The sequence below is a fragment of the Peromyscus californicus genome, unplaced genomic scaffold (assembly GCF_007827085.1).
Source record: "Peromyscus californicus insignis strain IS unplaced genomic scaffold, ASM782708v3 Scaffold_17__1_contigs__length_78620276, whole genome shotgun sequence".
Lineage (NCBI taxonomy): Eukaryota > Metazoa > Chordata > Mammalia > Rodentia > Cricetidae > Peromyscus > Peromyscus californicus.
In genome coordinates, this window is record NW_026294469.1 from 7,598,884 (window position 1) to 7,624,587 (window position 25,704).

Below are 25,704 nucleotides of genomic sequence, written 5' to 3' on the forward strand. Positions count from 1 at the left end.
CCCAAAAGGCTAGGCACACCAGTGAGGGATCTTTTTTCTTAATTAAATCATTTGAAATGGGAAGACCCACTTCTAAACCAGATCATTGGGGTGAAAAGATTCACCTTTAATCCAGAGCACACCTTCTGCGGGCAGCCTGTACAAAGCACATGGAAGAAGAAAGCTTGTTTTCTTTGCCTGCTCTCTCTCTCTCTCTCTCTCTCTCTCTCTCTCTCTCTCTCTCTCTCTCTCTCTCTCTCTCTCTAGCAGACCTATTCCTTCACTGGCATCAGAGTTTAATTCTCCAGGGTTCTCTGAGATTCTTCTCTGAAGTCCAACTGAGACATCCAGCCTCTAGGACTAAACAATTATTGAATTCTTGGACTTCCTGTTGGTAGACAGCCATTGTTAGACTAGCTGGACCATAGCCTATAAGCCATTCTAATAAACTCTCTCTCTCTCTCTCTCTCTCTCTCTCTCTCTCTCTCTCTCTCTCTCTCTCTCTCTCTCTCTCTCTTCATTCTATGAGTACTGTTCCTTGAGAAAGCCCTGATTTATACTTCCATAGAGAGATCCCTGGCTACTTCTGCCATGGGGACACAGTAGTATAAAAAAGGACCTCATAAGAGAATGTAGATCATTACTTGAAACCACATCAGCACAAACTCTGAACCTGGACATCACAGCCTTCAGAGGAATGAGAAATAAATTTCCATTGTTAATAATCACCCAATCTATAATATTTTATAATAGTAACCCAAATAGACTAAGGCAGCAGCCTACAGACAAGAGAGGCCTACAAACCACGTATCTAACAAGGGCTTGCTTTCCAGGATTCCTTTCTCTGTCTCTCTGTCTGTCTCTCTCTCTCATGTGTCAGTGTGTCTGTATTCCCATGACTCAAAAACAAAAACAGAGAGCTAAATTTCTGCAAATGAGCCAAGGACCCAAATAGGTATTTCTTCAAAATTACACACAAATGAAACATTCAAAAAAGATGTCCAACACCATTAGTCATCAGGAACATGCAAATCAAAACTATAATGAGGTGCATCTTCACACCCACCAGGATGGTTCCAATAAATATAAATGTAAAATAGCAAGTGTTTGTCTGTGAGAATACTGCGTCTGCAGAAAGCATTTCATAGGTGTGAATGACGTAAACACAGAAACAGTACACAGTCTCTTCATTTCACTCCGAGACATACATTTGAAAAAAAAAAAGAATGTATGTGTTGTCTATGCATGTTCATACCAGCAGTATTCTCAGTGACCCATAAGTGAAAATATCTATTTTGTCTACCTGTGTGTGTGTGTGTATAACTTATGTGCCACTATATGAGTGAATGGGTCCATACAATGCAGACCATTCACCTATGAGAAGGAACGAGGTTCTGTTGACACAAACCAGAGCTTCAAAGAATTTCCTAAGTTTGTGAAAGAAGTGTCACTAACATTTGTGTGCTGTATGGTAGATGACAGGAGGGGTGGTGCTTCGTGGGTAGGACCCCATTACTTTGACGTGGTAGAAATGTTTGGAAGTGGAAAGAGCTGGTGTTTGTTCCACTCTGAATAGACTAAGTGCTATCAGATCCTGCTGTGGGATGGTCTGTATGGCAAATGTGTTGCTGATTGGTCAATAAATAAAACACTGATTGGCCATTGGCTAGGCAGGAAGTATAGGCGGGACAAGGAGGAGAATAAAGCTGGGAAGTGGAAGGCTGAGTCAGAGAGACACTGCCAGCCGCCATGATGACAAACAGCATGTGAAGATGCCCCTAAGCCACGAGCCACGTAGCAAGGTATAGATTAATAGAAATGGATTAATTTAAGCTGTAAGAACAGTTAGCAAGAAGCCTGCCACGGCCATACAGTTTGTAACCAATATAAGTCTCTGTGTTTACTTGGTTGGGTCTGAGTGGCTGTGGGAATGGCAGGTGAGAGAGATTTGTCCTGACTGTGGGCCAGGCAGGAAAACTCTAGCTACAAGACCCATCCCTTTAAAAGGGTTAATTTCACATTCTATGACTTCTACTTCACCTATGTTTCCTGGAATACTCTAAGTCCATGCGCTGCTCTCAGCCTCCTTAGCATCACCGCAGCCCCGCACCCTCTGACACTGCCTCCCATCTGGTCTCTCCCCCTGTCTTTTCTCAGTGTCACAGCCAGTGTGATCGTGTTTTGAAGTCAGATCATGTCCTCCCTGTGCTGAAAGCCCTCCAAACCTCTTTACCTCTTCTTAGGCAAAGCCAGCATCCTTACACTGGTCTACAAAGCCTCACACAGAGTGGCCGGCTACTATGCTGACCTCATTTCACCTCAGCCCCTTTCCGTCTCCACTCCAGTCAGCCAGGCGTTCTCCCCTGGGGCCCTAACACCTACTGTTCCCTGTTTTTAACATTATTCCCCCTAAGTAGCTGTAGCTGTTGGATCAACACAATATCATTTTTTAATCTACTTTTCTCTCATGCTCTGACTGTCCTACTTCAGCAGCCAAAGCACACATTCTCCACTCCCCTTATCTGCCGCATTTCTCTCATGGCACTTATTTCTGCCCAAACACATATTCCCTGACAGATGCTGACCACAAGGATGGACAGAAAAGTCTTCTTTGATCTTATGGTGGAAGATTCGTAAAATATTTGGGAAGCTGGTCGTTAGTGTTTGCAAGTGACAGACAAACCACGCCTGGCTGTCTCTAACATGTGTCTCCTCGCTACGTGGTGGTGAAGGAGCCGATCTCAGCTCCTGCAAATTCCTCAAGCCTAGGAATACCTGCGAAAGAAGCTAAAACAGGAAGTGTACACCCGCACAGGTGTGTCTTCCTTTGTAGCACTGGATTAAGAAAGCAGGACCAAAAAAATACATTAAAGGGGTTTGAAAACTTTCCAAGTGGGAAATAACGTCTAAATGAATATAAACCAAAGTGCCCAGGTCTTTTATTTATTATATAGCTAAATGTATTGTTCAAAGAAAAGAAGCTTACCAGGGCCTGTACGCTGGCTCTGCAGGTCAGAGTACTCACAATGTGAGCCTGAGGACCTGAAGGCAGAAGAATCGAGCAGAGGTTCAGGGGCCAGCTAGCCAGGAGTACACAGTGTGATAGAGGTAAGATAGATACTGCTTCAACAGGTTGGAAAGAGAGGACCAACTCCAGCAAGTTGTCCTATGACCTCCAAGCATGGTCCATGGTGTAAATGACCACACACACACACACACACACACACACACACACACACACACACACACACACAAGGGGAGGCTGCGAACACGTAAAATAAAAAAAAATAAATGAATGGTTTTTAAAACTATGTCTTTTTAAAAAAAAGACCCTGACTTTAAAAACAACAACAACAACAACAAACTACTGCTCATGAGAACATTTTGACAAGGAGGCCCCCAGCTGCTTATCAACAGCACAGAGCACAATCCCTGCGTTTTGTGCCATTTCCCACAACCCATCAGAAGCCAGTGAACTATAATGGCCTACTTGGCTTTATCAACAAGAAGTTTATAAACCTACAGTTCAAATATTTTAAAAAATTTTCCATGTTAAATACAAACAAAATTTACCAAAATAATTACAACAGATTTTCATGATCAAGTCTCTGTTAAAATTCAGTGTGACATAGCACACAGAGGCACTTACATTATTCAAAAAAAAAATAGTATAGCACGTGCTAGGGGAAGTGGCTCAGTCAGGAAAAGTGCTTGTCGTTTATGTACAGGACCCAGCTTTCAATTCTCAGACCTCCTGCTAAAAGTTGGGCACAGTGCAGGGGAGCGGTTGGTGCTCGCCATTAATCCAAGCAATCTCGAGGCAGAAGCAGGTGGATCTCTGTGCATTTGAGACCAGCTTGGTCTACAGAATGAGTTCCAGGACATCCAGGACCACACAAAGAAACCCTGTCTTGAGAACAAAAAACAACAACAAAAACAAAGCTGGGCCCTGGAAAAAGCAATCGTAACAACAGCAGGCAGAAACAGGTAGATTCGTAGGACGCACCGGCCAGTCTAGCTCAATCTGCCAGCCTCAGTTCATTATGCTACAGTGACCAATGGGGAAAACAGCTGAGGCAAACACCCAAGGACGACCTCTACATACATGCACACATGCACTCCCATATACATACCCCCCCCACACACAAGAACATGCAAACACACACATAAACAGCACAGTGTTTTAGTTGTATAATCCTACTAAACTAATAAAAACTATTCAGTCATGTTGTCTACAGTTACCATCCTTCACCCCCCTGTTAATGCAGAACAGGCTCAATCAGCAAGCAAACTAATCTAAATTAAATCCCATGGAGTTGAACATAATCATCATGAGCTGGCCAGAGGTTGTGTGTGCATCAGAATGGATTACTGAAAATACCCATGGTAATTGCCAGTTTCTATTTATGTTAACCAGATCTGAGGAGTTGACTTGGCAACACAGCAGGAGGACAACCAATTCAAAACACGCAAGGACATCCCTCGCCAGCCACACTGAAAGACCCGGGATCCTCTGCAACCTTAGAGAGGTGGCTGCTGCTTTGTCAATGTGAGCACAGGACAGAAATATCGATGGTAATTCTTTTATTTTCAAGTAAAGTATTTCCACAATGGTTTTTTTCTTCTCCTAGCTTAGTGGAGTATAAGTTAAATATTAGATTCCAAAGACCTGTGTTTTTCTACTGGTAAGTAGGCATGTATAAATGATTAAGAGTAAAGATAAATAATATATATATATAATAAATATATATATATTTAATTGGAAGAGGTATTGTTTATGTGATGGTCCCCAAATCTTCCCAGCAGAATGTCAATCATTGTGCCAAGAGAGAAAGTGGGCTCTCTATAAGCTTTGCACAAGACATCTGGATATGTGGACTAAGACCTCCTCCATTTCTGTGGTGGACTTTTTTTTTTAATTATCAGCATCATCAGAACTAGGTTAGAAAAAAAAAAAACCAACACTGAGTTCTAATTCCAGGTCTGCAGCTAGAAGACTAAGGAGCTATGTAATCACGGGCAAGCCTATAATCTCTCAGAGCTCTAATTTGCTTGTCTGGAAAATGAGAGAGTTGGTAATAAGTGCTTTGAAACTGGAATAGGAAAATGTAAGGTAAAAATCACTGCCTAAACATGACAGATCTGATCCTACTTCACGAAGGCAAACATATATCTTGCAGGATTAAAAACTGCTTTTCACCAGAAAGGAAAGAACAAATCTAGAAAACATTACAAAATTACATGGTGATGGATATCTTTAAATGAAATAACATACATTTATGATTTAAAGGAGGGAAGGAGAAAGGGAGGGAAGGAGGGAAGGAGGGAGGGAGAGAGGAGAGAGAGAGAGAGAGAGAGAGAGAGAGAGAGAGAGAGAGAGAGAGAGAGAGAGAGTCTTTTTATCTTACAAAGAACATTTCTACAGGGCTGAAGACATAGTTCAGTGAACAGAGTGAGTGCCAGGGTGTGGACCTGAGACTGGATTTCAGAAAAGAAACACAGTAGTAGCATGTGTAAACCCAGTGTTTCTGCAAAGATATAGGAGGAGGAGAAGCGGATTCCCTGGACACTCACAGGACAGCTAGTCCAACTTACCAGCAGTAACAACAGAAACATGTAGTCTCAAGCAAGGACCGACACATGACCATGACGTTATCCCCTGGCCTACACACACATAACATGACAGAATACACACACACACACACACACACACACACACACACACACACACACACACGAAACATTTCTACCAAATGCAAATCCACAATAAACATCCACTTGTCAAACTCTGTATTTCCTTTCATCTAGAAATTCTGCTTTTGAACAAATTCCAGAAGATGCTGTCTCTAAAGAAACATCAACTTTCTCTAGAATTTCCATAGCAGCACTATACATCAGAGAAGAAAATTAGAACAACCTGTATGTTCAAAAATAGACACACAGCTAAGAAAAATCTGGTTTTGCTAACAAAACAGAACTGAGGACTGTACAGCTATTTTAAAATATAATGGACTCTCTTCAGTGAGTCAAAGTTATCACATAACATAAGAGGAGAGACAAAGGTTGAACATATGGCACATCACTCCTTTATGATTTTATGAAAATACAGACTGATGAAATCAGCAAGAGCTGCTGGAGGGCCTATAACACATTCCTAAGGTTTGCTATCTCAGGAAATTCCTGACAAATAGAGAAAATGAAAGGGAAGTTGGGGACAGGCTGTTTCGTAATGACTGTCCAGGCCACGTGTAACGCTTCTCTGTGGCTTTCTAATGCCATCTTACATCTTTAATGAGAGTTTCATAGTTCCCAAGCACCTTCATGAAGATTACTGCTCACCTGTTAAAAAAAATGATCAGCAACCCTGGTCCTAAATACCAAAATTTTCAACTCCTTCACAAGGCTGGGCATGCCACATGCATCCTCTAACACCAGTGTATGCAACAGGTGAGCCACTGGCCTCTTTAAAAATATTATCGAAAGGAAATAGCAAGAATAATGTCTTATCTTTTCAAATAGAGTGAAATAGAGAATTAAAATGACTGGCTAGGATATGAAAACTGATTCTAACAGAGAAAGACACATATATGCTGCAGGATTGAGAAAGGAATGTTGTGCAACAGAGGGGACAGCAAAATTGGAAAACACGATGAACTCCGTGGTGGCAACTCTAACATCACCCTTCATATGGTAGAATACTCCAAGCAGCTGGTAACTTGGGAAAGTGCCGAAGACTGCCATGTACAATTATTTCCCTACACCCTACAGGCCACTAGCTCACACCAGAAACAGCCAGCCTCAGTGACTTAGCAATGTGGTGTGTATAAGGTGGAATGAATTATTTCAGTATCCAAACTCACGCACAGAATTATGGCATGGCATTTTGCTTCCATGAATGGCATAGCTTTGGATTATTATCCTACAAAAGGCGCCAAACATATATAAAAGGTAAAAGCTTGCAATCATTTAAAGTCAGGGCTCTGACAGGAACATTAACCAGTGACACTAAGACTAATGCTCCTGGGAAGTTGGAGTGAATTTTCTTCTTTCCCCAAAGTTACTTTTTTCCCCTAGAGGGTGTTTTAAACAGCGTGTCTTGAGCTTTCGTGTGCTGGTTTGACTTTTAACACTGTCTAAGAAGGATAAAGAACAAAAGTAATAGTATGTCATGTGCAAAACACACACTATCATCTATTCTTCTCCCAAGATGGATGGATGGAGGGAAAAGCTGAAAACATTTTGAATCTTTCATAATTACAACTTCAGGACAAATCACAAGTGTCTAAGTTATACTAAAAAGATGTAAGCGAAAAGTTAAGCCCCATTTCTCCTGTTACCAGCATTACGGAATAACTATAAAATGAGCTATCATCTTTAAAACTATTCAAAATCTCCAAGTAATTAATCTTACGTCAATGGTTTCTGGTGACAGACTATGTGCTTATTTGTAATAAACAAATTAAAGGCTCTTACAAAAAGGCATTAGTCATTTAAAAAAAGTGAATCACAAAAATACAATAAAAAATTGCAACCAATTACCCTAAGATTTTTTTCGCCTGGTAGAACTATTTCTTAGAATCATGTCAATATATTTTGCACACTCAGGGGGTACTTTCCTACTGTACAGGTTCTATACTGCATAGTCATTTACAGATTCAAAGAACCTGAAAAGTTTGTAGGACTTCAAGATTCTCTTTGAGATTAAGTTGACATCCTGTGATTTGAATTAAAGCACCATCAAGTCAGCCATGACCCACTAGATAAGAGAGTGATTCAGTGTTGAGACAGACCAACTCCGTCATGCACTCATTAAAAAAGCATGTAATGAGCAGGGGCAGGAGGATGCTTTTGAGAAAATTGGAAATCAACTTCAGAAAGACCACATAGGTGGGGGCAAATCATAATTTAAATAGAAATTAAAATAAAATGTAAGTTGCACCAAAGAGCTTCCCTAGCTAAGAGGCCATTTACATTTCAAAGTCCTCTGCCTCCAGTATTAGGTGTTTGAGCACTGGGTCTGTCAGTGCTGTGGAGACACTTCAATTAAGGCTATGTGTTAGAGCTCTGTGCGAATTAATTAGTGGAGGTTAACAGATTTTCTAAATGCAGCTCTCTCAGACAGCTTTAGAGATGTTCAAGATTTGCTGGGAAATAAAATTTAAATATGATTCACTGATCAATTCTTGCTTTCATATTTCAATAACATACTGTGCAATGAAAATGTGTTCATGACAATACTACAAGGCTACTAACTAAAATTTTGTTCATTTCCCACTGGAACTAAAGCAATGGGTTTTACATTTTGCTTTAGATAGGTTTTATTTCTGATTTCGATCTAGCTTTGTTGGCAAGAATCCTCATATAGTAAACACAATGAATTTGATCATATTTACATGGAATGTGTCTATATTTCCAATTCACGTATGTTCCACATAGACAAGCTTTCTAGCAATTTCTATAAACAACATCATAACAAAAGCACAGATTTCATGCCCCCTTCTGAGATTCTATGTGTTAAGTTTGTTCACTATAATTTTGCCAAATATTAAATTTGAGCATGTTTTAATCCAAGTTAGTATTTATGAGTTCCTTTCTGAAATTTGAGGAAATAGTTTTTGACCCTTACAATCAGATGTCTGATAAGTACCATTCTTCAGACTAAGTAAAATAGATGCAGGAAAAGCAGTTGTGTGAGGTTTCTCAGTATAAATTGAGCAAGGAGGAAACTTGGACATTTCACAAGGCCGGGAGCTTCCAACAATGTACATAAGGAACTACATAGTCTTCTCTGTAGTCTCACAATAAAGTCCCTGTGGTCTCATTATGGAGACTGAAAAGCTCACACTTGCTAGGCCACAGACAGGAGTCAGAGACCTTCTGAAGAGCACGCACACTGTACAGACAAGAATTGTTTTAAAGATACTACCATTGAGAAGAGGCTGTCCTTCGTGCACATCCTTCGGTAAGACTGCACTGTAAACATCTTCAGGAAATCCAGTCTTGCATAATGCAATTTCACCAGAAGCCTCCACAGACGCCTGGAACACAAGAGAAAAATGCAGGCAATGATTGCTGCCTCCTTCAACCAAGAAACCGTCCACTTGGCATCCAGCCCCATTTTTTTCAACTATCTTGTACAAACAACCTCTGTTTCTGAAGGGTTACAATTAGAGTGTAGAGGGCAAAGGGTTAATCTTTTTGATAATTGGAGTTGAAGAAACAAATCCCACTTGTCTAGTCCTGAAAAAAAATCTACATAATACACATTCCAGGTTTTTCTAAGGACTGACCATTTCCATTAAAATGGCCTTTGTGAATGAAGAGGACCAAGTAGGCATGGAACTAGGAGTCAGCCAAATAGTCCCAGGGGCCCACATATCACCCATAGTAACGAGAGGGCTTATGGGGGAAAAAAAGTATACATTCAAGTGCATACATAGTTTCATATTCTCATCTAGTTCTTCATGAAGTTTGCTTCCACATGCTTTGTTCATAGAAAAAGTTATGATAAACTTACTGCATAATAAAAAGTACATGCCAAGTCAAACCAAACAATGTGAAGTATATAGTCTTTAATTCAAAGAATATGGTTATATTAAAAACTATTAAAAATGATCAATTCAATTAAGATTCTTTTTTTATACTTAAAGTAACTACAAGCCTTTCTGCATCTTCCTCTCTGTCAGCATACACAGTTACTCACAGGATACTTAAAATTTAGTCACACCAAGGGTTACTGAATTAACCATCAACATTTGCATGGTTACTTCTGGCTTCACTGCTTCAATCTCAGGATGTTTAGACCTTATAGTATTCTCTATTAACTATAAGGCACTCTACCCTAAACTGATGAAAGTTCAAACACAGAAGGAAGAGGAAGAACACATAAAGTTCACCAAAGGGAGCAATTTCAATCTCCAGAGTGTTAGCACCAGTCCTCAAAGAAACAACAAATCAGAAAGAAATGATCACTGACCCCCATCGCTACCCCCAAAGTGACAGAACTTAGAAGAAGTGGTGTCTGGATGAAGCAATGCCATGCTGCTTCTTAATTAAAGGAATTCCTGAACTACACACATGACGTTTAGAAATAATGATGTTGCAAGAAACCACTCATCTAATAGTTAATCTCCTCTTTTCATGTCTAAGGGAATAAAAACACAAACAAAAACAAATTTAAAGTGTATTAAATATTGCACAGTATTTAATATCAAAATATTATTAGGAACTACAAGAGATTGTAGTTTAGACTTGTGGAGGTAGACTTTGAGTATCATCCTGACAAAAATGTAGAGTCAGCTAGGGGACGGCCGTAGTACACTTTTGAACGAATCTGTGAAGACATTTGGAAAGAGGACCAACTGAGTGGAAAGACCAATGCTGAGTGTAGGTGGTACCATTCCATGAGTTAAGGTCCTCCAAAAGTAAAAGGGGAAAGAGGAGACAAGCCTTCCCTTCTCTCTGCTTCCTTTCAGCTGTGAAGACCAGCTTCGGCCACAGAGGACACCCACATGACACTCTGTCCAAGTGTATGGGAACAGTGGCAATGGACAGGCACTTAGGAAGCCAGGAGCCTACCTAATATTGCCTCCACCCAGTTGCTTCTGTTGGGTATTTTAGTCATACAGACAAAAAGTGAACCAATACAAGACCCACAAAATTCATGACAGGTTTCAAGTCAACTATATGTGAGAAAAGAACATATAAAATCAGGGACACAGAGGGACCCAGCTCTTCACCCAAGAGTAAGTGTACAAACGAGACTACTTTGGCAAAGTCTGCTGAGGATGACTTTGGCTAACCTCCTACACTGTACTACATTCCCAGAGAAGTTCTCTCCTTGGTGCCCGAGTAAATGATGGAGAGATGTTCACTGAAGCATAGCTGTTGTCTCAGGATCTACAGAGCCCCTACATGTCCACCCACAGGAAAATGGACCAATATATTTTCCAAGACTCAAGAAGAGAAAAACCCAACAACATTAACACTGAAGACCTGGTCTGCATGTATCCAATAGGCAATTTGTCAAATGGACAACACAACAAGCAAAAAGAGTCAGGGCCTTAAAGTTATACACAACGTGGAAGCAGAAATTTAATTATCAGTCAAGCTCAGGATGAGCATTAGTTTAAGTACACCAAAAAACACATTTGTGCGGCATTCCAGATTAAAACTGAAGACTAAGCACATGGCAATATGAGTCAGTCTTAAAAATAAATAAATAAAAGATATGAGTGATGATTCCATTTTTACAAAATTTAATCACAAAGATAGCCAGTGCTCTGGACACACACAAATAAATAGAAGAAGAATTTTAAAACGGACAAGGAAATGAGAGCAACCACCTCCAGGATGGGAAGGTGGGACATGCAACAGGAAAGATTTTTTTTATAGGTTGCTTTAAATGTATCTGTAATAGCTCATTTCTTTGGTAGAGCAGGTGAAGCATCTAAGTAAGATGTGAAGACTGGAAAAGACATGTGTGTACACTCTGAATTATTTCCAGTATGTCCACATGCTACCAATTTCATAATAAAAGATAAGTAATTCGGAACCAATGAAGAAGAAGAGACGTCCCCCATACTTGTGGAGTATGAGACACAGAAAGGTGTTACCATACTAGCCACTTGAGATCCCAGTTACATGCACCCTGATACAGGGAAGGCACTTGGTAAAAGGAAAGCTTTAACTTTTAGCTCACGAAAACAAATGAAGGGAACTCCCCCATCTGACACATTAAAGGGACAGATGAACTATAAACCTGTGTCCCACTGCCATGTTATGGATTGGCTTCTTCACCCCTAGCACAAACTTCAAAACATGGTGGAGCTGTGACAGATTCTTGTCAAAATATGTGGGTCAGGGCAGAGCTGGGAGGATGACCAGACAGAGCAAACTGTGGAAGACTTACAGGAAGGGGCAATCTCATTTCAGCTGGACACTGGGAGGGACAGTGTGCAGCTGCATGGAGAAGCTCTCCATGATCCATGAATTCTAAAGACTGTGGACTAATGGGTGGTTTTGCTTCAGTTCCAAGATTAATGTGTTTAGCTAAGCAGAATTGGCACCAATAACGACCTGCTCGAAACTTACAGGAACAAGATCACAAGGCTACCTCAAGGCCATCAGGAATAAGGTGGATGTTGTCTTCTTATGGTTTAAGTCTCCTTTATATCAAAGGAAGAATTTCACTCTGTAATCCTTTATCTAGTCTCTCTGCATACACCGTCCTCAGCTATGCAAGGGTGCCTGCCTGCCTAGACTGACCATGAGAATGCAAAGCCATAAAAAGTGCATCCCACACCAACCCTGACTGCTCATAATAAACACCTGTGAGAGCCTGTATTACTGTGAGGTTTTTATGTCCACTTAAAATAACAACTTATTATTCTTCCCTAAGACAAAACTGGAGCCAAGAAAAGCATGGTGCTACTAATCCATGTTAATTTTTCTATTAATTTATCTATTTCAAGTTGGACATGGTGGTACATGACCATAATTTCAGCACTTGGGAGGTAGAGACAGGAGAATCAGGAGTTAAAGATCACCCTCAACTACACAGAAAGGTTGAGGCCAGCCTGGGCTATATAAGCTCCTGTTTCAAAAATTATATGTAATATCTAACTATATATATAAAATACATAAATGTGTGTTGTGTTATACATCATTCTTTTCCAATTTAAACTATCAAAATCAACATGTCAAACTAACAGGCAGCACTCAAGTAAATATAATCTAGAGAAATTATGTCTTTATTTCAGGTACTAGGTTAGTAAATCCCCTATTTTACTGTAATCTCCCAGGCTCAGACTGGGCTGTTATCAGCTTTGAGACTTGTGGGGACTAGCTTGTTGGCAAGCAGGAACTACCCTGGCAAGGTGAATCTACTCCTGAAGTCTCCTGCAGTAAAGAAAGAGCTTTAGAATGTGGAAGGTTCTCCAGTGTAACCCATACTTGATGATGGAATGTTCTACATTAGTGTTTTTGCCCCATAATGTATCCTCATATTTTAGGTTGTCACAGCTTGGAGGGGAATGCTGGTTTCTAGAGGGGAGGAGACCAGGGGTCCCGCCAAACACGGTGTCACACCCAAGACAGGATTCATGATGAAGTACTAACCCAAATACCAAACAAACAAACAAACAAAACACCCACCAGAGTTGTATGCTGCATGAAAACCCACAAGAAAGGAGTGTCTTCTTACCCTTCACATTTCCATGTGTGAAGCCCATGATCTCAGACAACTCATTGGACACCTTTCTCATCCTAACTAACCACTCTACCAGGTCTGGGGTGAAACTCTAAAAATCCGATTCAGGGAACAGAATTCTCCCACAAACTTACTGTACATGACTGAAAGGAATTGTGACCTAAACATATTCTTGTGAACAGAACATATGTGAGTGGTGCTTGGGTGAGCAGGCTTTTTTTTTTCTATATAGGTCAAGCAGCAAGCATTTTTAGGCTCTGCAGGATCTATTTCCAGTCCTTAACTTTGCTGCTGAAACTCAAAAGCAGCTAGACATTTGGCAAGAGAATAAACAACACTACATTAATTCCAAGGAAACCTATCTGTGGACACAAAACCTTGATTTTCAGCATAAGCACACTGAAAAATATGAGAATCACTCTTGACCAAGCAAACACACAGAACTATCAGCTGCAGACCCTTGGGATACTGTTAAGTTTTAGACAGCATTGGTATCTCACTTGATTCTCCTTAAGCCTCTCTGGGGCTGGAAGAATATCAGCATTTTACAGGCAGCAAATGAGTTCTCACAGGAAGTGAAATACCCAAGACCACACTTCCACACACAAGAAGAGGATGAGTTCTAGCTCTGCTGCTCTTCCAATTACAAAAAAAAAAAAAACAAAAACAACAATTAGACCCTTTGGAAAAGCGTGTTCTGAGTGTGCATTTGCCACTGGAAACAGAATGAGGCTCAGGCTTAGGAGCACAAAGCTTCAAGTAGGAAGTGTAGAAGTGCTGAGCCCCAGGGGATACGAAGGTTCCTGGGGTCCTGAGGTCTCCCAAAGAGAGGCTTGTAGTAGCAAAGCAAAGGGGTCTGGCAGGGAAGCTGTGGCAGGGGTTCACTGTCTGAGCTAAAATGAGACAGCAAGAAACAGCACATGCCTAGGGAATGACAATGAGCTCCCTGTCAGGCAGCCCAAGAAACAAGGCAGGAAGTCAAAAGTTGAAGCTGGAGAGTTACACAGGGTCAAGTCATAGATGGCTGGGAGCCTGGGGTTCACCTGCTGGCTGGGCCAAGGAAGAGGGTGTTGGGGACCAGGAGTACACCAGCAAACTGTATTTGTTAGAGCGTTTTCCAAATTGCTTCATGGGAAATGGGGATAGGTGAGGAGTGGCAGCTGGGAGACACTATAGCATGCAGAGTTCAATCAGGACTGGGCATAACGAATGGACGAGTCTTATCAACGTGCCATCCATTAAAATCAACAGGGCTTAGTGGGAACAGGACCCAGAGAGGGAGGGTGAGATGACTTTCCTCCTCTTTCCAACTGAGTGAGTTTGCCACAAACTGGAAAAGATAATCACAAAATTACAATGCCAGGAAGAAAGTGCTCAAGAAGCAGAAAGAATGGGATGATAAATCTACCTATGGAAGTCAAAGAGGACTCCATGGCGCAAGTGACATTTAGGCCTTGACTTTAAAGATGATCAAAAATTTGCCAAGAGTAAGTGGAAAAGAACAGCCCAAGCAAAAGGTACAGACAACAAAGATTTGTGCTGAGCTGGTAGCCCATCACACCAATACAAGTCAGGCCTTCTTTTCCTAATATCTGAGGTTGATTCTGGACTACTGGGAGCAGTTTGTTTTTACATTTAACACTCCAAAATTAGATCTCAAGGAATTAATCATTCCAGCTGGCTTCTACACACCCCCATGTTTATACATCAAGGAACAATCAGGAGACTCTCCCAAGTCTTGATGAAGCCGCAATAATAGATGCTAGAGATAGTCCATGCCAGATGTCCAGGTACGGCTCTGCCTTGCTGACTCAGGGTTGTGAGCCAAGCTCTTGAAAAGGGTATGCATGTTTCAACATCGAATGTTTGAAGCATGGAATTTCAATGCATCAGATTGCCTTGACTTTGTGTCCCCACCAATTGCTACAGCCTGTGAGCCCCCCAAAACATCCTAATTCTCCATGTGAAGAGTGAGAGGTCTAAAGACAGCAGCCACTCATAGGGCAGATATGAGGATTAGCTATTAGTCAGAGTGGTATTAACAGGACTAGGCCACCAGGCCTCTGACTCACGGTTCATCTGTTACACAGACCAGCAGTCCCCAAGTTGGTTCAGCTTGGCACACCATCTGGCACCTTTGTTTAAGAACAGATTCTTGTAACCTAAGACTCACTACCACAGAATCTCAAAGAATGTGAGTAGGTATTTAACAAGTGGCTGTTTCCAGAATCACCTCTCAACTCACATCTTCTGGTTCTAGTCTTCAAGATTAGTAACTTAGCAACAAGAAAAGGGAATAAAGAGACAATTATTTTTATGTTCTTCCTTATATTCCTTTTAAAATTGTGTGTGCATGAACATGCACATGCGTGCACTATGTGAATGCTTTCTGAAAGCTATAGAAAGAGGCTGAGAGTCTTCTAGTACTCTCCTTATTTCTTTGAAACATGGTCTCTCGATGAATCTGGATTTAGGCTGGCAGCCAGCGGGTTCCGTTCATCCTCCTGTCTCTGGTCCCAACAGTTACAGGGTTATAGACGTGAATGCAGCCATACTAGATTTTTCACATTGATGCTAGGAATTTGAACTCAAGTCCTCATGTTTTTAAAGCAAAAGTTTTTATTCACTCAACTCTCTCTCCAGTACTCTTTTCACAGTAATCTATTCACAACACTGTTCGATTACTGTGAAGAGACACCAGGACTACTGCAACTCTTATAAAGGAAAGCATTTAACTGGGGGCTTGCTTAGAGTTTCAGAGGTTTAGTCCATTATCGTCCTAGTGGGGAGCACGGCAGCAGACTTGGTGTTGGAGAGGTAGTTAAGAGCTGAATCCTGATCCACAGGCAGAGAAAGAGAGAGAGCCTAGGCCTGGCATGGGCATTTGAAACTCCAAAGGTCAACCCCAGTGACACAATTTCACCAACAAGGTGAAATTATAATCCTTATAACCCTTTCAAATAGTTCCATTCCCTGGTGACCAAAGATTCAAGTGTATGAGCTTTTGGGGGCCATTTTCATTCATATCACCACAACTCCTATTTCTATTCCTTAGAACATGATTGTGAAAAGCGTTCTTTGTTTTGTTTTGAGACCGTTTCTTACTATGTAGCCACAACTGGCCTCAAACTCACTATGTAGACCAGGCTGGCCTTGAACTCCAAGACATCTGCCTGCCACTGCCTCCCAAGTTCTGCCTGACCCGGAAAACATTCTGCAAGAACAGAATAGAATTACAAATTCCCCCTTCGGGTACAAACAGCCTTGACTGACTGCAGTAGCAAATTAAGAGTCAATTATCATTCCTGGGGCAGTGTCCATAGATACTATCGCTGCCCTTCCAAGAACAGACTAAGTTTTATAGACTACTGTTGCTTCACCTGATTCTCTTCAGGTGTCCTCCAAGGGGGGCAAAAATACCAGCATCTCTGTTATCTGGTTTGAAAATGACACTTACTTGATTCTGTTGTTTTGCTATTAATAGAGACATCAACTCATCCCCCACCCTGTAATAACTCTCTTCTGCGCCACTGCTCAAAAGTGACAAGCAGTTGGCTAGTCCTCTCACAGTACCAGGGCCAACTTCACACTGGCCAGAGGATCTGAACTCATCTAGTGCCGCTCTGCGCTCTCACACAATCAGCTCACCTATCTCGAGCTTCAATTTCCTCTTACAAGTCTTAGCTCTACTCTTCCTGGGCTGAAGATCGACCTCCTTGTCTATAATGGCAGAAGTGTAATAGGAGCTGAGGAGTTCGGCTTGCCTATTACCATTAGTCTCTAGTCTGATTCTGAACTTGCAGCACTGTGGCTTTTCGACCTTGTTAAATTTCTCCACTGTCTCCATACCATGAGCTTTAAAGCTCAAATCTACTTCTTTAAGTTTCTGCTCTGATCAGTTTTTACTCTCTGCTGGGTCACTGGATCTGCTTTCCAATTTTCTCCACGTCACTCTTGAGTCTGAGCTATTAAATATTCTGTGCAGACACAGTGAACTGACTCTCCAGTCACCTCATCTCTCTGTCTTATTCTCAATCATTTATCATGATTGCCTAAAAGTTTCACATCTGAACACAAGCCCCTATCTTGAAGAACCACTACATTTTCTTTCTAAGAAGACAACTAGTGTGTGTTATCATAAGTCCTTAATCAATTGGATACTTCTCTCCAAGTTTTCCTTTTTAACCCATCAGATTGCTATGATTATAATCCATTTGGAAGACTGTGGGGATTACCACGTGCAGATGGGTTGATACTTCCTTAAAACACAAGTGTTCCCCTACTCTTTCCAGAATGGACAGCAGTCATGTGCATAGTGTTGACTGAAGGGCTGCATCAAACCTACAAAGGCTCAAATTCAGCCCCCATCCTCCTATTTCCCGATGTTGTTCAGCTATATAGGGTCATCTATGATTCAGCTTCCTTCTCTGCAATAGTAATAATAATAATAATAATAATAATAATAATAATAATAATAAATAATAATAATAATAATAAAACTTTCGGCCCTTTAAGAATGTAGTAAAAAGCAACAAACAGCTTAAAGATAATTGTCTATTCACTACAAAGCCACTCCCTATGGGCCAAGCATTCAAACACATGAGTCTATGGGGGCCATATCTATTCAAACCACCATAACCGGAATAGGCACTATCTATGAGTATGGCAGAATATCATTAGGGATAATTTTATTTATTTTTTTTTAGACCAGTGGTGTTTGACTTTACCCTACATCTCTGGGCTATCTAGTCTCTTGTTCTTGATTACCTAAGCAGTGTTGAGTATGGGTTCCTTCTTGTGGAGTGGGCCTTAAGTCAAATTGGACATTGATTGGCTACTCAGAAAAGTTCTGTGCCACCATTGTCCCAGAACATCTTGCAGGCAGGACAGATTATAGGTCTAAGGTTTTGTGGCTGGGTTAATATTTATGTTTCTCTTTTGGTAGCCTGTAGAGTGCCTTCCCACACTGAAAAGACTAGAATGTAGGGTGAAGGATACATGTAGGCAACTCAACTTCTCCATTAATTGTGTGGTTATAGTCATCAGCATTGCTGTTTCCTCCCGCCCCACCCGTTGTCAGTTTTCAGAGAACGACCCTTAACTCTTGTCTTACCAACAGCCTTGGAGATTTGTTTGAGGACAACAAGGGACCCCCTTGGACAACAATTCAGTTGAAAGCAGTCCGGTCCTGCCACTGGAAGCCTCGCCTGGCAATAGAGATGGCCAACTGACACTTTGAGACATTCTTTAAAAATACAGGGTCCGGGGGCAGGTTCAGTAGCTACAGCTAAGGCTTGATATACAGACACAATGCTGAGGGCTCCACCTCTGGCAACAAAATAAAAAAATAGATAGAAAGGCTGTAATGAAATCAAGGGGACTAAAACCAAATTCACAAAAAGAACAAAGGAAACAGAGGGCCATTCCTTTTTCAGTACGTGGTTTGTGGGTTAAAAGGTGGGTACCAGAGAGTGGGGACATGACTATGAAAATATTTTCATTAAGCAGCTTCCAAATTATGTAAGCAAATAGGAGCAATTAATGAAGACCTCGTTAAGGTGGTTAGATAGATGCATAATAGAATAATGGAACTGTTAAAAGACAAATTCTGGATGACTGATTTTTGTTATTTGTTAATCCAATTTATAAGAATATCAATGCATTTGCCAAATTCCTTATATTTCATGGGATTTCATCCCTGGTATTGGGAGCTACGTTGAAGAAGATTATTCAAAAGCAAGGGTGCCTGCCACTCTTTATGCTCTCGGTGTCAGCCACATCGCTGATGCCACTTTGAATTTCATATCTCTAGAACCATGTGCAGCTGAACTCTGAACAATGTCAATGATTTGTTTTGCAATGTACTATTCTTGAGGAAGCATTCAGCATTTTACATAGGCTCCGTGTGTGTGTGTGTGTGTGTGTGTGTGTGTGTGTGTGTGTGTGTGCATGTTCATGTATGTGCTGACGCACTTGTGTGTATGGAGGGTATGCATGCACATGTAGGTCAGAGGTCAACTTCAAGTGCTGTTTCTCAGCACACTGTAGTCAGATTTTCTTTGGGCCGATAGCTCACAAATAATGACACAGAGACTTCTTATTAAAATGAAAGCTCAGCCTAGAGCTTAGGCTTGTTCTTAACTAGCTCTTATAACTTAAATCAACCCACTTTTATTAATCTATGTTCTATCACATGGTGTTACTTCTCATCCATCTTGCACCTCCCGTTTCCACTCCGTGTCTCCTGGCATGTCCTGCTCATCTTGCTTCCTCTTCCTCTCTCTCTGCCCAGAAGTCCCACCTATACTTCCTGCCTAGCTATTGGCTAGTTGGCTTTTGATTAAACAAATCAGAAGACACCTTAGCAAAGACACATCTTTACAATGTAAACAACTATTCCACAACCATTATCCACCTTGATTTTTGAGATAGTCTCTTCTGAGGACCTAGGCTTCCATATTAGGTGAGGCTGGCTGGCCAGGAAGCTCAGGAATTCTCCTGTCTCCACCGCCCAACACTGGGAACACAAGTGTGCACCGCCATGCTGAGGCTTTTATGTGGGTTCCAGGGAGCAAGCCTGAATCATCAAGTTTGTACACCAAGTACCCCAGGGTCTGAGTTGTCCCCCTGGTAGTTTCCACTTGACGATTATTTATTCTTTCATTTCCTTCATGATGTTCTGGAGCAGCTCAGGTGCAAGGAACATCTGTCCATGGCCTTCTTTGCTCGTGACTTCCTACATGGCTACAGTTGTATTATTAAGATGTGTCTTTGAAAACCTTTAGTATTGTTGCTTTTCTTCTTCTGATGTCTTTCTTTTAATCACAAAAGGATAATGTAGAATCAAACAGTAACTTTGGCATTGGCACAGGAAGCTGCAAGCCCTACAGAAAATGAACTATCAACCAATAGTCAGCATTACCCTATAACAGCTTAATCCAGGGAAGTCTGAGTCCACTGTACCAAAATGTGCTTTTACAATGTCACCATTCCAGGAGGTGAGCTTTTCATGGCTTGGGACAAGATACAAACATTATACCTCAGGTATTGTTCGTGTGGATCTATGCAATCCCAGAGAAAGGCTCCACAGGCCTCCAGGCTGGAGGTTAACATAAGTGTACTGCATGGTTAATAGAATGGGTAACAACAATGCACCTATAGATTTAGCTGGCTTCTGTAAAAGTTCAACACAGTCACCAGATGATGGCACAGGCTGCTGTTGAATTAAGCTGCCATTAAGTTTCAGAAGTGCCTAAGGCAATTCCAGAAGAGATGGTCAATCCCAGCTCAGATTGATTCTGCCCTATCAACTCAATACACTCACCAGAGACAGCAACACGCTTACATATAATATTTAAAATGTCAAACAGCGTAGTACTTGGCATTAGACTGAATTTATAATCAACTTGGGAATTCATTCAACTAAATACACTGAATATCAATGAAGGCCAATATCTAGTCAGTGCTTACTATGGGGCAGGAAGTGGGCTAATATGTCTTACAAGCCTGAGACCTTAACTAAGACCACAAAACAATGCAATGGGATAGGTATTGGTAGTAGGGTATTTTTCAGGCATGAAAACTGAGAGGAAGCTTAATTAATTAGTTAGCTTAACTTTTTACAATTTCCCAACCCCCTAAAGCATCCTCTATGTAGTGGTGACATATACTGAAAACAAATTTAACTGGCTGGGGGATATAAATAGCTCAGCAGTTAAGAACATTTACTGCTCTTCTGGAAGACCTAGGTTTGATTCCCAGAACACCCATGGCAGCTCACAACTATCTGTAACTGCAGGTCCAGGGGATTCTATGCCCTCTTCTGACATCCAGGAGTACCAGACAGGCATATGGTGCACATATTCACATGCAGGCAAGACATTCATACACATGAAATGAAATAAAGAAATCTTTAAATAAAATCATTTAAAACCCCTTATCAACTGAGACCAAGAAATATGCCTATTCCCATAATTAACGGTTCCTAAAATATGACACTCACTTATGATACATGCTATCTTATAGGGCATGTGATAATAAAGTATATTGTTTATGTACCATATGTAAAATAAAAGGACGTGTGATAAAAATGCAGTGTTCACATAGGATATATGAAATAAGACAATAATAAAATTGTTTCTATGTTTCTATTCACTATGAAAAATGCAGAGAAAAAGACTATTCCTAACCTTTAAAGAATTATCTTTCAAAATCAGAGCTCTACTTACTTCCAAACATTTCTGGGAAAAAAAGGTACACACAGGAAACTATTAGTATAGTCCTACCATGGCTTCTGTGATCTCCAGTTGGGATACTGATGAAGGGGAAATGATAGTCTACTAATCCCTGCTCTTTGTGCCCTCCAGAGTCCCTTCTCTTCCTCTACAACTCACAAAATCTGCACCACAGCTGCATTTTTAAGATGGTTACAGATATTTACAATCCCCATAACTCTGATTTCATTTGAATAGCAAACCATAGTGGTGATTTTCCTAATTCTATATTCTTCATAAGATAAACACAACCCAATTATAAAATTATTCTTGTAGGGAAATAATATTCATGGCATAGCTTCCAGAAACATGTAGCAGCCGAAGAAGGGGACCATCAGTAACCAGAGTGCAAAGCCCTTTCTTCCTCGATCTGGAAGCAGCATCCTGCCCAGAGTCCTAACCTATCACACTAGAAGGGATGAATGCAAGAGTCTGCAGGTACAAATGGTTCCCAGCTACAATTCCCAGCTCCAGTTTCAACTCAACAGCCAAGTGTGAGCGTCCAGAAAGGACGCGAGTCTGGCATTTGGGTGGTTTCAGGGTAAGGGTTCTAGAGGGGAAGTGCTGTTTTTCTGGAAACTCTAAGAACTCTATCGCTCCCTGCTCTGCCCACTCCACAAATCAGTTTAACCTGAACGATAAGATTAAAGTATGGTCCTGGCCGAGACTTTGAGGACTCTGAGATCCTTTCCAGGGATCTGCAGAAGCCAAAGTACCTCTGTCACATCACAACTTAACTTGTCATTATCACTCCCAATTTCTCATAGGAGTCAGATGGTTTTTCTCAGAGGCTGTGTGACACCATAAATGCAGGTGCATACGAACAGATGAAGAACAGCACCATCTCGTCACTAAGCCAGACGTTAAAGTGATGAAAAAAATTGAGGCACAATGTTATTTTGTTTATTTTTTTCTGATTTGGAAAATGGAGGCATCTTTTCATATGTATTATTACTTATGTAACATAGACAATGAGTTGAATATTTTTAATGAATTAATAAAAAGCATCCAATTTTCTGGGGTTAATTTCTCAACAGTAAACTTTTGTATGCATTACCCACATTATAAAAGCTCACCAGAGCACACAGTAATCTGTAAGTATCACAGAGTCCTGAAACAAAACACTATGTGTGCTCAGGCTCCAGGAAAGAAGAGAGGGACAAACTCAAGTTGCCCGAAGGCTGCATATGCACCAACAATCTGAGCAGCTGGTGCCCAACCTGTCCTCTGTCCCTCCCATCTGGGAGTCACTAGCCCTCAGAAAACAAGTGGAGTGATCTCATTTTCCATGCTGGGAGCTCACAGATTCCCTGCAGGATTTAGGGGAGGAGTGTATCTGCAATTGTGGGATTGTGGGACTCAGTTCTAGCAAGGAAGACATGACCAAGAGTCAGGGTCATGCCCTCTGACTCTGCACTTATGCAGACTCTTGCTGCTGTTTTTCAGTCTTGCCAATTGATTCCTCAGGCTTACATTTCACATGGATCAGAGTCCAGCAGAGAGTCGAGGTCCTATTTATTGGGAAACTTCAAATCAAAGACTTCAGCATTTGGTAAACTACACTGGGACACTGACCCAAAAAAAAAAAAAAAAAAGAAAAGTCAAATGTTAGGGAAAAAATACCCATGAGGAGCCTGGCCTTCTGTAAAAGGTTCATTTTCCAAGCCCTGAACACATTTAAACTTGGTGGTGTGCAGGTTCGATTATGTAGTGGCTGGTTTTTGTACGTGGGCAGGTGGCTTTCAACATAGGAAGCTTTCATTCATAAACCACACGACGTTTTGATCTTGATATGTGACCACAACTTGGTCCATCAAAGTGGTTGTGAGAGACGGAGGGCTTAGAGAAGAAAAAACAAAACAACAACAACAACAAAAAAAAAACCCAGTTGACCTCAGGAGATGGCACCAGGCCAAGGGATTCAGAAAGGAACCAGGATGCACAGTGACCTAGCCAGTGCTGCACACTCAGGGGGAAGGGCTGCTACAGTTTGGCTTTGGCAATGATATGAGACAGTGTGGGATTTCCAGGGGTTCCCATGAGGCTCAGCCTGAGCAAGCAGGAGCCACGGAGGGACCAAAATGGGATTATTTCAATATCTGCTGCCTGAAGTCTAGCAAGCAGTACAATATTTGCTATTTTTAAACGACAGTGAGCTCAAGAGTCCTAGAAAGGATCTCACTTTAAATTATTCATGGCAGACCAAAGAAAGCTGCACCGGATTGGCCACCTTTGCCTCACATTCCCCTCCACATTCAGGGGCACAGAGGGCACATCCTGGATTCTGAAGGTTTGGCCAAAAGCTCAAGGGTCAGCCCCAACCACATGATCTGAATGACCTTTACAAATGAAAGGGAAATCTACCCTTGCAGGTGGCCTGTTTTGGCCAAAGCAACACTACGAGTGTCATAGTGTGTGTGTGTGGGGGGGGGGGGGGGGGGGAGCTTTGTGTCAAGAAGCTGAGGACACCTGATCCCTGGGTAGTTTGTTCACCACCAGACTGAGCCCAGACTGGTGCCAGCACTAGCTGTCACAATCCAGGAACCCAGAGGGAGTGGACCTTTGGCTGTACTGGCTATAAAGTGAAACTCCTCTAGGAGAGGTTCCTGCTGGGAGGTTAAGATTAGCACCTGGGCCATGGGGGGTGGGGTACTTACTTAACCATGCATACTGGGTTTTCCTTGAGAGCACTGGCATTTGATATTCAGCCACCTTCCCCGAAGACTTTGAATTGTCCAGTGGCCCCCTTTTGCACTAGTTCTTCCTTCTCATCTAGTATGTCTGATGCCATAGAGTCGGCGTCTCCACCTATGCACTGTTTAGTTCAAGGGTTGTAGAGTACAGATCAGAGGCTCAGAGAGCCTCACATCCATAAAGAAAAACCAAAACTCAACCTTCTTCTCAGCCCACTCACAGGCATCCGCACACATCACAAATTCACTGCTGTGGCCTTTGAAATACAAAGACCGGCTCTGGGGAACAGTTCTGCCTGGCATAACTCTTCCCAGATCGGGGCCTCGTTTGCTTTCTACCACTGTAGGCTGCTAAGATGTTTGCATTAATCATCTTACATGCCCCACTTGGGACTCTAAAAAGTAAAACTATAGACCTGCTAAGACATAATGGAGCTAGGGGCAAGAGCCTACTGACTGACGCCCACTTCCCCGAGGGGCTCGGCATACTTCTGCATGAACACACACTGGATAGTTAAGGACATGAGCTCCATGGTATACTCTGAGACCATTTTCAGAGAACCTATATTCTCTGCTTGCATGGAATGGAGTTTTGCCAGCAATAACACCTGTGGGTTCTCTGTGCTTCTCTGGCAAGTTTGGATTAGTCAACTGGGCATACAAACCCCAGCTTCCAGTCCCTTAGTCAGCTCTTTTCTGTGACAAGCAGCCCATAGTTAGTCAGAGCCAATACTATTATCACGCTGGACTTAGAGGGCGAATCACCCAGTGTGCAGGTCAACTTCATTCTACACTGTCAAAGATGGGAAGAGATGGATAACTCATTTGAAACATTTAATCCACCTTTCCCAACCTAGAGTTTATCAGTAATAAAAGTTATATCTTTTTTTTCTTCAACTGCTGATTCCTTCGTCTTATTTGGCCTTGGATGGATGAGAAGCATTTTTTTAGGTCCTCGGAGGACAACAGAATTACCTATAAATATGTAACCTTGCCAAATGTTTAAAGATCAAGGGTAAACATCTAAAGGTCATTTTTTGGCTGAGGATGTAACTCAGTGCATAGGGAACAAGGTTCAATTCTAGCACTGTAAAATGGGTGTGGGTGGAATCAGACCAAGTAAAATCACTATATCATCGGGAAGACCACAGCCACATGCTCACTAGGTGTTGTGATGCTGAAGAGCTGAGAGCAGGCCATCAGGACTGAGCTATTGATTGGGGGAATCAAGTACTGGGAACAGAAAGCTGCAATGTCCTGCGTTACTGTGTGAGTTCAGTTCGAGGCTAAGCTAGTATAATGTCAGGAGAAGGGAAAAACTAACAGTTTGCAGAAGGAACAGCCAACCTCTTATCCAATACTAACATCTATTTAAGATATCACCAAGAGCGACTTGGCCAGTGACAAATACCTATTTCAAAAGTCACCTATCCCATGTCGGTCTCAGTCTTTTAGATCTTCTCATTTAAAAGGCCAAAATTTGCTCCTTGAAAACAAAATCCCTTAAATCCTCATTCTAAAGTTCAAATCCCACTCCAGGTAGTAAGTC

General features: G+C 41.5%; 1 protein-coding gene across 1 annotated transcript in view; it reads right to left on the reverse strand.

Annotated features, from left to right (window-relative positions):
- Cdh2 (cadherin 2) overlaps positions 1-25,704 on the reverse strand; it is a 221,964-nt gene that overhangs the window by 178,594 nt on the left and 17,666 nt on the right. The window contains exon 2 of the mRNA XM_052741599.1: positions 8,906-9,017. Within this exon, the coding sequence (XP_052597559.1) occupies positions 8,906-9,017 (112 nt within the window). The remainder of the gene's footprint in view (positions 1-8,905; positions 9,018-25,704) is intronic.